Below are 13100 nucleotides of genomic sequence, written 5' to 3'. Positions count from 1 at the left end.
GGGGGACTGGGGGGGGTACTGGTGGAAACTGGGAGGTACTGGTGGCTATTCGGGGGTACCGGTGGCTATTCGGGGGGGCACTGGGAGAGACTGGGAGGTACTGGTGGCTATTCGGGGGGCACTGGTGGGCACTGGGGGATACTGGTGCCTATTTGGGGGGTACTGGGGGAAACTGGGGGGCACTGGGGGTATTTGGGGGGCACTGGGGGGTACTGGGGGATACTGGGGGCTATTTGGGGGAAACTGGGGGGCACTGGGGGGGTACTGGTGGCTATTCGGGGGGGTACTGGGGGAAACTGGGGGGTACTGGGGGGGGACTGGTGGGTATTTGGGGGGCACTGGGGGAAACTGGGGGATACTGGTGGGTACTGGTGGGCACTGGGGGATACTGGTGGGCACTGGGGGACCCTGGGGGCCACTGGGGGTAACTGGGGGGTACTGGGGGTGCTAGGGGATACTGGTGGGCACTGGGGGTAACTAACTGGGGGATACTGGTGGGCACTGGGGGTAACTGGGGGATACTGGTGGGCACTGGTGGACCCTGCTGGCCACTGGGGGGTGCCAGGGGATACTGGTGGGCACTGGGAGTAGTAGTGGATACTGGTGGGCACTGGGGGTACTAACTGGGGGATACTGGTGAGTACTGGTGGGCACTGGGGGTAACTGGTGGGTACTGGTGGGCACTGGGGGTAACTGGGGGATACTGGTGGGCACTGGGGGTAACTGGGGGCCACTGGGGGTACTGGTGGGTACTGGTGGGTGCCAGGGGATGGATACTGCTGGGTACTGGTGGACCCTGGGGCCACCGGGTGCTACTGGTGGGCACTGGTGGGCACTGGGGGATACTGGTGGGCACTGGGTGCTACTGGGAGGGGGCGTCACCTTGATGGAGATGAGGAAGTGGCCGCCGTTGCGCAGGAAGTGGTGGGCGTTGAGGGCGACGATGCGCGTCTGGTCCGGCTGCGCCACGTCCGCGAAGATGACGTCCACCATCCCTGGGGTGGGGTGGGGTGGGACGGGGACAACCACGTTGGGGGGACCCCATAACACCCTCCCCCACCCCCCTCGCACCCCAAAATCCAGCCGGGATCTCCAAAACACCCAAAACTACCTCAAAACCCCTCTGAGATACCTCCAGGGGCCACCAGACCTTCTCCAGGACCTCCAAACCATCCTGAAGACCACCAAAACCTTCTCCAGGACCTTCCCAAGACCACAAAGTTCTTCTCTAAGACCACCAAAAGATCCTCGAACCCACCTCAGATCATCAAACACCCAAAAACCACCTCAAAACCCACTCTGAGATACCTCCAGGGACCTCCAGACCTTCTCCAGGACCTCCAAACCACATTGAGGACCACCAAAACCTTCTCCAGGACCTTCTTAAGACCTCCAAGATCTTCTCTAAGACCACCAAGAGATCCCCAAACCCACCATAGATCTTCGCAACACCCAAAACCACCTCAAAACCCCTCTGAGATACCTCCAGGGGCCACCAGACCTTCTCCAGGACCTCCAAACCATCCTGAAGACCACCAAAACCTTCTCCAGGACCTTCCCAAGACCACAAAGTTCTTCTCTAAGACCACCAACGCACCCTGAGATCCACCGGGGATCTCCAAAACACCAAAACTACCTCAAAACCCACTCTGAGATACCTCCAGGGACCTCCAGACCATCTCAAGGACCTCCAAACCACCTTGAGGACCACCAATACCTTCTCCAGGACCTTCCAAAGACCAAAAGTTCTTCTCTAAGACCACCAAAAGATCCCCAAACCCACCTCAGATCATCACAACACCCAAACCCACCTCAAAACCCCCTCTGAGATACCTCCAGGGGCCACCAGACCTTCTCCAGGACCTCCAAACCATCCTGAAGACCACCAAAACCTTCTCCAGGACCTTCCCAAGACCACAAAGTTCTTCTCTAAGACCACCAAGAGATCCCCAAACCCACCTCAGATCATCACAACACCCAAAACCACCTCAAAACCCGCTCTGAGATACCTCCAGGGGCCACCAGACCTTCTCCAGGACCTCCAAACCATCCTGAAGACCACCAAAACCTTCTCCAGGACCTTCCCAAGACCACAAAGTTCTTCTCTTAAGACCACCAAGAGATCCCCAAACCCACCTCAGATCATCACAACACCAAAACCACCTCAAAACCCACTCTGAGATACCTCAGGGGTCTCCAGACCTTCTCCAGGACCTCCAAACCATCCTGAAGACCACCAAAACCTTCTCCAGGAACTTCTTAAGACCTCCAAGATCTTCTCTAAGACCACCAAGAGATCCCCAAACCCACCATAGATCTTCGCAACACCCAAAACCACCTCAAAACCCCCTCTGAGATACCTCCAGGGGCCACCAGACCTTCTCCAGGACCTCCAAACCATCCTGAAAACCACCAAAACCTTCTCCAGGACCTTCCCAAGACCAAAAAGTTCTTCTCTAAGACCACCAACGCACCCTGAGATCCACCGGGGATCTCCAAAACACCCAAAACTACCTCAAAACCCCCTCTGAGATACCTCCAGGGGCCTCCAGACCTTCTCCAGGACCTCCAAACCATCCTGAAGACCACCAAAAACCTTCTCCAGGACCTTCCCAAGACCACAAAGTTCTTCTCTAAGACCACCAACGCACCCTGAGATCCACCATGGGATCTCCAAAACACCCAAAACTACCTCAAAACCCCCTCTGAGATACCTCGAGGGACCACCAGACCTTCTCCAGGACCTCCAAACCACCTTGAGGACCACCAAAACCTTCTCAAGACCTCCAAGATCTTCTCTAAGACCACCCAGTGGCGTGAAGACCCACTTTAGATCTTCTCAACGCCCGAAACCCCCTCAAAAACCTCTCCGAGATACCTCCAGACCTTCTCCCGGACCTCCAAACCATCCTGAAGACCCCCAAAACCTTCTCCAGGATCTTCTCGAGCCCTTTCTCCCCCCCCCCCCCCCCCCCCCCTCCGCCAAGAGGTCTTCTCCAGCCCCCGAAAGCCACCGCTGGGACCTCCTGGGGGGACCTCACCGATGAGCATGCGGTACTTGTGGGGGTGACGGGCGTCCTCGATGACGGGGATGACGTTGGTGCGTTTCTTGGCCACGTTGATGAGGTCCCGACCGGACCGGTGGGAGAACTCTACGGCGTAGACCAATCCCTCCTGGAGATGGGGAGGAGGAGGTCACCCCACCCATGGGGACATCCTGAGGTCCTCACGGTGGAGAACATCTCGAAGAACGTGGGGCCACCACCCCTGGGGACATTCCTGAGGTCCTCACGGTGGAGAACATCTCCAGAACCATGAGGGCACCACTCATGGGGACATCCTGAGGTCCTCACGGTGGAGAACATCTCCAGGACCATGAGGCCACCACCCCTGGGGACATCCTGAGGTCCTCACGGTGGAGAACATCTCGAAGAACGTGGGGCCACCAACCCCTGGGGACATTCCTGAGGTCCTCACGGGGGAGAACATCTCCAGGACCACGAGACCACCACCCCTGGGACATCCTGAGGTCCTCATGGTGGAGAACATCTCCAGAACCATGAGGGCACCACCCCTGGGGACATCCTGAGGTCCTCACGGTGGAGAACATCTCCAGAACCATGAGGGCACCACCCCTGGGGACATCCTGAGGTCCTCACGGTGAAGACCATCTCGAAGAACGTGGGGCCACCACCCCTGGGGACATTCCTGAGGTCCTCACGGTGGAGAACATCTCCAGGACCATGAGGCCACCACCCCTGGGGACATCCTGAGGTCCTCACGGTGAAGACCATCTCGAAGAACGTGGGGCCACCACCCCTGGGGACATTCCTGAGGTCCTCACGGTGGAGAACATCTCCAGGACCACGCGGCCACCACCCCTGAGGACATCCTGAGGTCCTCACGTGGAGAACATCTCCAGAACCATGAGGTCACCACCCCTGGGGACATCCTGAGGTCCTCACGGTGGAGAACATCTCCAGGACCACGAGACCACCACCCCTGGGGACATCCTGAGGTCCTCACGGTGGAGAACATCTCCAGGACCACGAGACCACCACCCCTGGGGACATCCTGAAGTCCTCACGGGGGAGAACATCTCCAGGACCACGAGACCACCACCCCTGAGGACATCCTGAGGTCCTCATGGTGGAGAACATCTCGAAGAACGTGGGGCCACCACCCCTGAGGACATCCTGAGGTCCTCATGGTGGAGAACATCTCGAAGAACGTGGGGCCACCACCCCTGGGGACATCCTGAGGTCCTCACGGTGGAGAACATCTCCAGGACCATGAGGCCACCAACCCTGGAGACATTCCTGAGGTCCTCATGGTGGAGAACATCTCCAGGACCATGAGGCCACCACCTCTGGGGACATCCTGAGGTCCTCACGGTGGAGAACATCTCCAGGACCATGAGGGCACCACCCCTGGGGACATCCTGAGGTCCTCACGTGGAGAACATCTCGAAGAACGTGGGGCCACCACCCCTGGGGACATCCTGAGGTCCTCACGGTGGAGAACATCTCCAGGACCACGAGGCCACCACCCCTGGGGACATCCTGAGGCCCTCACGGTGGAGAACATCTCCAAGACCATGAGGCCACCACCCCTGGGGACATCCTGAGGTCCTCACGGTGGAGAACATCTCCAGGACCACGAGGCCACCACCCCTGGGGACATCCTGAGGTCCTCACGGGGGAGAACATCTCGAAGAACGTGGGGCCACCACCCCTGGGGACATCCTGAGGTCCTCACGGTGGAGAACATCTCCAGGACCACGAGGCCACCACTCACGGGGACATCCTGAGGTCCTCATGGTGGAGAACATCTCGAAGAACGTGGGGCCACCACCCTGGGGACATCCTGAGGTCCTCACGGGGGAGAACATCTCCAGGACCATGAGGCCACCACCCCTGGGGACATCCTGAGGTCCTCACGGTGGAGAACATCTCGAAGAACGTGGGGCCACCACCCCTGGGGACATCCTGAGGTCCTCACGGTGGAGAACATCTCCAGGACCACGAGGCCACCACCCCTGGGGACATCCTGAGGTCCTCATGGTGGAGAACATCTCCAGGACCATGAGGGCACCACTCACGGGGACATCCTGAGGTCCTCACGGTGGAGAACATCTCCAGGACCATGAGGCCACCAACCCTGGAGACATTCCTGAGGTCCTCATGGTGGAGAACATCTCCAGGACCATGAGGCCACCAACCCTGGAGACATTCCTGAGGTCCTCATGGTGGAGAACATCTCCAGGACCATGAGGCCACCACCCCTGGGGACATCCTGAGGTCCTCACGGGGGAGAACATCTCGAAGAACGTGGGGCCACCACCCCTGGGGACATCCTGAGGTCCTCACGGTGGAGAACATCTCCAGGACCACGAGGCCACCACCCCTGGGGACATCCTGAGGTCCTCACGGTGGAGAACATCTCCAGGACCATGAGGCCACCACTCACGGGGACATCCTGAGGTCCTCATGGTGGAGAACATCTCCAGGACCATGAGGCCACCACCCCTGGGGACATCCTGAGGTCCTCACGGGGGAGAACATCTCGAAGAACGTGGGGCCACCACCCCTGGGGACATCCTGAGGTCCTCACAGTGGAGAACATCTCCAGGACCATGAGGGCACCACCCCTGGGGACATCCTGAGGTCCTCACGGGGGAGAACATCTCGAAGAACGTGGGGCCACCACCCCTGGGGACATCCTGAGGTCCTCACAGTGGAGAACATCTCCAGGACCACGAGGCCACCACCCCTGGGGACATCCTAAGGTCCTCACGGGGGAGAACATCTCCAGGACCACGAGGCCACCACCCCTGGGGACATCCTGAGGTCCTCACGGTGGAGAACATCTCCAGGACCACGAGGCCACCACCCCTGGGGACATCCTGAGGTCCTCACGGTGGAGAACATCTCCAGAACCATGAGGGCACCACCCCTGGGGACATCCTGAGGTCCTCACGGTGGAGAACATCTCGAAGAACGTGGGGCCACCACCCCTGGGGACATCCTGAGGTCCTCATGGTGCCACCCCCACGTCCCCTTCTCCCACCACCCACGGTGACCTCCATAAAGGACCTCAAGAACATCCCCAAGTAGATGGAGATGCCACCTCCAGGAGGTCCCCATGGGTCTGAAGACCCCGTGCGGTGTCCCCTCACCCCGGGACCTCACGGTGACGTCCCCATGGGCCACACGGTGCCACCCCCACGTCCCCTTCTCCCACCCCCCACCGTGACCTCCATAAAGGACGTCAAGAACATCTCCAACTATAGGCAGATGCCACCTCCAGGAGGTCCCATGGGCCTGAAGACCCCGTGAGGTGTCCCCTCACCCCGGGACCTCTCAGTGACGTCCCCGAGGGCCACACGGTGCCACCCCCACGTCCCCTTCTCCGACCGCCCCACGGTGACCTCCATAAAGGACCTCAAGAACATCCCCAAGTAGATGGAGATGCCACCTCCAAGAGATCCCCATGGGCCTGAAGACCCCGTGCGGTGTCCCCTCACCCCGGGACCTCACGGTGACGTCCCCATGGGCCACACGGTGCCACCCCCACGTCCCCTTCTCCCACCCCCCACCGTGACCTCCATAAAGGACCTCAAGAACATCCCCAAGTATAGGCAGATGCCACCACCAAGAGGTCCCCATGGGCCTGAAGACCCCGTGTGGTGTCCCCTCACCCCGGGACCTCACGGTGACGTCCCCATGGGCCACACGGTGCCACCCCCACGTCCCCTTCTCCCACCCCCCACCGTGACCTCCATAAAGGACCTCAAGAACATCCCCAAGTATAGGCAGATGCCACCACCAAGAGGTCCCCATGGGCCTGAAGACCCCATGCGGTGTCCCCTCACCCCGGGACCTCACGGTGACGTCCCCATGGGCCACACGGTGCCACCCCCACGTCCCCTTCTCCCACCGCCCCACAGTGACCTCCATAAAGGACCTCAAGAACATCCCCAAGTATAGGCAGATGCCACCTCCAAGAGGTCCCCATGGGCCTGAAGACCCCGTGTGGTGTCCCCTCACCCCGGGACCTCACGGTGACGTCCCCGAGGGCGCGGTGGCCGCCTGTCCTTACCGGTCCCACGATGTCGGAGACGTGTGAGACGGTTGTCCCCGAGGCGGCGCCCAAGTAGAGGACTTTGCTCCCCGGTCGCATGTGGATCTGGTCGATGCCCCCCAAGATGGCGGCCGCCAACTTGGAGCGGAAGGGGTTCCAGGCCCGGTACTCCACCTTGGTGTCACCGTCCTGGGGGACAGGGACATGTCACCCACCGGCTGTGACGTCCCGTGGACACCCACACCCTCCCAGTGCCACCAGCGCCACCTCCCAGTGCTCCCAGTGCTCCCAGTATGGAGCTTGAGAACGTCCTACTGAGGCCCTCAAGCTCAGTGTCACCACTATGAGCACAGGGACATGTGGGGACATGTCACCCACCGGCTGTGACGTCCCATGGACACCCACACCCTCCCAGTGCCACCAGCGCCACCTCCCGATGCTCCCAGTGCTCCCAGTATGGAGCTTGAGAAGGTCCTAGGGAGGCCCTCAAGCTCAGTGTCACCACCATGAGCACAGGGACATGTGGGGACATGTCACCCACCGGCTGTGACGTCCCATGGACACCCACACCCTCCCAGTGCCACCAGCGCCAACTCCCGATGCTCCCAGTGCTCCCAGTATGGAGTTTGAGAAGGTCCTACTGAGGCCCTCAAGCTCGGTGGCACCACTATGGGCACAGGGACATGTGGGGACATGTCACCCACCGGCTGTGACGTCCCATGGACACCCACACCCTCCCAGTGCCACCAGCGCCACCTCCCAGTGCTCCCAGTGCTCCCAGTATGGAGCTCGAGAAGATCCTCACTGTGTCCTCCACCTCTCCCAGTTGCCCCCACTCCCTCCCAGTTGCCCCCTAACCTCCTCCCCGCCGCCCTCCATCCCTCCCCAGTCCGTCCCAGTTGCCCCCAATCCCTTCCCAGTCCCTCCCAGTTCCCTCCCAGTTGCTCCCAGTCCCTCCCAGTTGCTCCCAGTCCCTCCCAGTACCTCCACCGAGATCCTCTTCTCCCCATAGACGGACTCCCCCGGCACCATATTGCGCGTCACCAGTGCGTCCTCCTTCCCCCGGCAGATGAACACGCCTGCCCCACGGCGACCCACAGCTGCCCCACGGCGACCCACAACTGCCCCACGGCGACCCCCCGCCGCCCCCCAAGTGCCCCATGGCACCCCCCAACCTGCCCCATAGATTCATAAACCGCCCCATAGCCGCCCCCCAACTGCCCCACGGGACCCCCAAGTGCCCCATAGACGCCCCAAGCTGCCCCATAGACCCCCCCAAGTGCCCCATAGATGCCCCAACCCACCCCATAACCCCCCGACTGCCCCATAGATGCCCCCAACTGACCCACAGCCCCCCCAACCCGCCCCATAGACCCTCCAAGTGCCCCACAGATGCCCCCTAGTGCCCCATAGATGCCCCCTAACCCACCCACCAACCTGCCCCATAGACCACCCTAATTGCCCCATAGACCCCCCCAAGTGCCCCATAGATGCCCCAACCCACCCCATAACCCCCCGAATGACCCACAGATGCCCCCGACTGCCCCATAGATGCCCCCGAGTGCCCCACAACCCCCCCATAGACGCCCCTAATTGCCCCATAGACCCCCCAAGTGCCCCATAGACGCCCCAACCCACCCCACAACCCCCCGACTGCCCCATAGATGCCCCCGAGTGCCCCATAGATGCCCCCTAACCCACCCCCCAACCCCCCCCATAGACCACCCTAATTGCCCCATAGACCCCCCCAAGTGCCCCATAGATGCCCCAACCCACCCCATAACCCCCCCGACTGCCCCACAGATGCCCCCGACTGCCCCACAACCCCCCCATAGACCCCCCTAATTGCCCCATAGACGCCCCAACCCACCCCATAACCCCCCCGACTGCCCCACAGATACTCCCGAGTGCCCCATAGATGCCCCTAACCCACCCCCCAACCCCCCCATAGACCCCCCCAAGTGCCCCATAGATGCCCCAACCCACCCCATAACCCTCCGACTGCCCCATAGATGCCCCCGACTGCCCCACAGCCCCCCCAACCCACCCCATAGACTCCCTCAAATCACCCCATAATCCCCTGAACTGCCCCATAGATGCCCCCGAGTGCCCCATAGATGCCCCCAACCCACCCCCAACCTGCCCCATAGACCCCCCTAATTGCCCCATAGACGCCCCAACCGACCCCATAACCCCCCTGAGTGCCCCATAGATGCCCCCGAGTGCCCCATAGATGCCCCCTAACCCACCCCCCAACCCCCCCATAGACCCCCCCAAGTGCCCCATAGATGCCCCAACCCACCCCATAACCCCCCGACTGACCCACAGATGCCCCCGACTGCCCCATAGATGCCCCCGAGTGCCCCACAACCCCCCCCATAGACCCCCCAAGTGCCCCATAGACGCCCCAACCCACCCCATAACCCCCACAAGTGCCCCACAGATACCCCCGAGTGCCCCATAGATGCCCCCCAACCCACCCCCAACCTGCCCCATAGACCCCCCAAGTGCCCCATAGACGCCCCAACCCACCCCATAACCCCCCGACTGCCCCATAGATGCCCCCGACTGCCCCACAGCCCCCCCAACCCACCCCATAGACCCCCTCAAACCACCCCGTAACCCCCTGAACTGCCCCATAGATGCCCCCAACTGCCCCCCAACCCGCCCCATAGACTCCCTAATTGCCCCATAGACCCCCCTAAGTGCCCCATAGATGCCCCAACCCACCCCATAACCCCCCGAGTGCCCCATAGATGCCCCCGAGTGCCCCACAACCCGCCCCATAGACCCCCCTAATTGCCCCATAGACCCCCACAAGTGCCCCATAGATGCCCCAACCCACCCCATAACCCCCCCAACTGCCCCATAGATACTCCCGAGTGCCCCATAGATGCTCCCAACCCACCCCCAACCTGCCCCATAGACCCCCCAAGTGCCCCATAGATGCCCCCGAGTGCCCCACAACCCCCCCAACCCGCCCCATAGACCCCAATTGCCCCATAGACGCCCCAACCCACCCCATAACCCCCCCAACTGCCCCATAGATACTCCCGAGTGCCCCCCATAGATGCTCCCAACCCACCCCCAACCTGCCCCATAGACCCCCCAAGTGCCCCATAGACGCCCCAACCCACCCCATAACCCCCCGACTGACCCATAGATGCCCCCGAGTGCCCCATAGATGCCCCAACCCACCCCATAACCCCCCGACTGACCCACAGATGCCCCCAACTGCCCCATAGATGCCCCCGACTGCCCCACAGCCCCCCCAACCCACCCCATAGACTCCCTCAAACCACCCCATAACCCCCTGAACTGCCCCACAGATACTCCCGAGTGCCCCATAGATGCCCCCAACCCACCCCCAACCTGCCCCATAGACCCCCCCAAGTGCCCCATAGACGCCCCAACCCACCCCATAACCCCCCCGACTGCCCCACAGATGCCCCCGAGTGCCCCCCAACCCCCCCATAGACCCCCCCCAATTGCCCCACAGACTCCCCCCAAGTGCCCCATAGCGCCCCCCCCGCCCGCCCCATAGCGCGCCCCATAGCGCCCCCCACCTTCGTGCCTATGGGGCTCCACCGTCACTTTCTTGCCCCCCCGGAAGCCCCCGCGGCCGCCCCGCCCCCCCCGGGCGGAGCCTCCTCGGGCGGGGCCGCCGCGGGCGGAGCCTCCTCGGGCGGGGCCACCTCGGCCCCGCCCCCCGAACCCGCCCCCCCGGGCCCCGCCCCGGGGCTGGAAACCACCTGTGGGAAGAAGGGAACTGGGGAGACTGGGAGGGACTGGGAATGGGGGGGGGAACTGGGGGGGACTGGGGATACTGGGAATGGGGGGGGGGGGAGAACTGGGGATACTGGGAATGGAGGGGGAACTGGGAATACTGGGGGGTACTGGGAATGGGGGGGACTGGGGAGACTGGGGGGGACTGGGAATGGGGGGGGAACTGGGGGGGACTGGGGATACTGGGAGGGACTGGGAATGGGGGGAAGAACTGGGGATACTGGGGGGGACTGGAAATGGGGGGGGGAAGAACTGGGGATACTGGGGGGGACTGGAAATGGGGGGGGGAAGAACTGGGGATACTGGGGGGGACTGGGAAAGGGGGGGCGAACTGGGGGGGACTGGGGATACTGGGAATGGGGGGGGAAGAACTGGGGATACTGGGAATGGGGGGGGAACTGGGGATACTGGGGGGGGAACTGGGGGGGACTGGGGATACTGGGAATGGGGGGGGGAGAACTGGGGATACTGGGGGAACTGGGATACAGACTGGGGATACTGGGAATGGGGGGGAACTGGGAATACTGGGGGGTACTGGGAATGGGGGGGACTGGGGAGACTGGGGGGTACTGGGAATGGGGGGGGAACTGGGGGGGACTGGGGATACTGGGAAGGGGGGGAAGAACTGGGGATACTGGGGGGGACTGGGAATGGGGGGGGAGGGACTGGGGATACTGGGGGGGACTGGAAATGGGGGGGGTAACTGGGGATACTGGGAATGGGGGGGGAAGAACTGGGGATACTGGGGGGGACTGGGAATGGGGGGGAGAACTGGGGATACTGGGGGGGACTGGGAATGGGGGGGGGAACTGGGGGGGACTGGGGATACTGGGAAGGGGGGGGAAGAACTGGGGATACTGGGGATACTGGGAAGGGGGGGAGAACTGGGGATACTGGGGGGGACTGGAAATGGGGGGGGTAACTGGGGATACTGGGAATGGGGGGGGAAGAACTGGGGATACTGGGGATACTGGGAAGGGGGGGAGAACTGGGGATACTGGGGGGGACTGGGAATGGGGGGGGAACTGGGGATACTGGGGGGGACTGGGAGACAGACTGGGGATACTGGGGGGGGAACTGGGAATGGGGGGGGAAGAACTGGGGATACTGGGGGGGACAACTGGGAGGCGGACTGGGGATACTGGGGGGTGAACAACTGGGGATACTGGGAATGGGAAGGGAAGAACTGGGGATACTGGGAAGCAGACTGGGGATACTGGGAATGGGGAAGGGGATACTGGAAGGGACTAGGAATGGGGGGGAACTGGGGATACTGGGGAGGGAACTGGGAGGTGGACTGATGATACTGGGAGGACTGGGAGGCAGACTGGAGATACTGGTGTGGACTGGGAATGGGTGGGAGCACTAGGGGGACTGGGAGGCACTGGGGAGGACTTGCGGATACTGGGAGAGCAATTGGGCGTACTGGGAGGGACTGAAGGGGGATTAAACATACTGGGGGTAAGCTGGGAATACTGGGAGAGGCAACTGGAGGAGGAACTGGGCATGCTGGGGGGAACTGGGCATACTGGGAGGGGAACTGGGCACACTGGGAAGCAAGGGAGAAGTAACTGGGCATACTGGGAGGGGAGCTGGGGAGGCTGGAGAGCAGCCGGGGATACTGGGAGGGAACTAAAGGCAAACTGGGCAGACTGGGAGAGGGAAGCGGTGCTCCCAGTAAGGCTGGGACCGGCCATACTGGGAGCACTGGGAGGGGTGACTCACCTCGGCCCCCCCGGAACCCGCCGCGCCCCCCCCGGGGGCTGAAACCTGCCGGGAGCCGCCGTCAGACTGGGGCAACTGGGAGCACTGGGACAGACTGGGACGGGGCCCAGCTCCCCCCCCCGAAGCTCCCAGTATTCCCAGTTTGGCCCAACCACCCCCCACCTCCCTCCCAGTCACACCAGTCGCCCCCCAGGACCGCCCTGTGACCCCCCCCCCCCCCCCCCAGTCCTTCCCAGTTCCCTCCCAGTTCCCCCCAGTTCATTCCACCCTCTTCCCAATCCCGCCCCAGTATATCCCAGTGCCCCCTGACGGCTCTCCCAGTCCCTCCCAGCATATCCCAGTCTCCCCCCGTCGCCCCCAGACCCAACCCGATCACTCCCAGTGTATCCCAGTCTCTCCCAGTTCCCACCAGTGCCCCCCAGTCCCTCCCAGTATATCATTCCCCTGGCATCCCAGTCCCCTCCCACTCCATCCCAGTCCTTCCCAGTAAATCCCAGTCCACGCCA

At 62.6% G+C, this 13100-nt stretch overlaps 1 protein-coding gene across 1 annotated transcript; it reads right to left on the bottom strand.

The window, feature by feature from the left end:
- Positions 1-704: 704 nt before the first annotated feature.
- Positions 705-12377, bottom strand: LOC309685064 (rRNA 2'-O-methyltransferase fibrillarin-like; the record flags this gene model as incomplete). The annotated part of the gene is made up of 6 exons (XM_082500871.1): positions 705-995; positions 3042-3174; positions 7102-7272; positions 8068-8162; positions 10650-10835; positions 12326-12377. Coding segments are annotated over 6 exons (928 nt in total), but the record flags the coding sequence as incomplete, so codon positions are not given.
- Positions 12378-13100: the final 723 nt, after the last annotated feature.

The sequence above is a fragment of the Vanellus vanellus genome, assembly GCF_965231255.1.
Source record: "Vanellus vanellus genome assembly, contig: HAP1_SCAFFOLD_1940, whole genome shotgun sequence".
Classification (NCBI taxonomy): domain Eukaryota; kingdom Metazoa; phylum Chordata; class Aves; order Charadriiformes; family Charadriidae; genus Vanellus; species Vanellus vanellus.
This window is presented reverse-complemented; position numbering and strand designations above follow the sequence as displayed.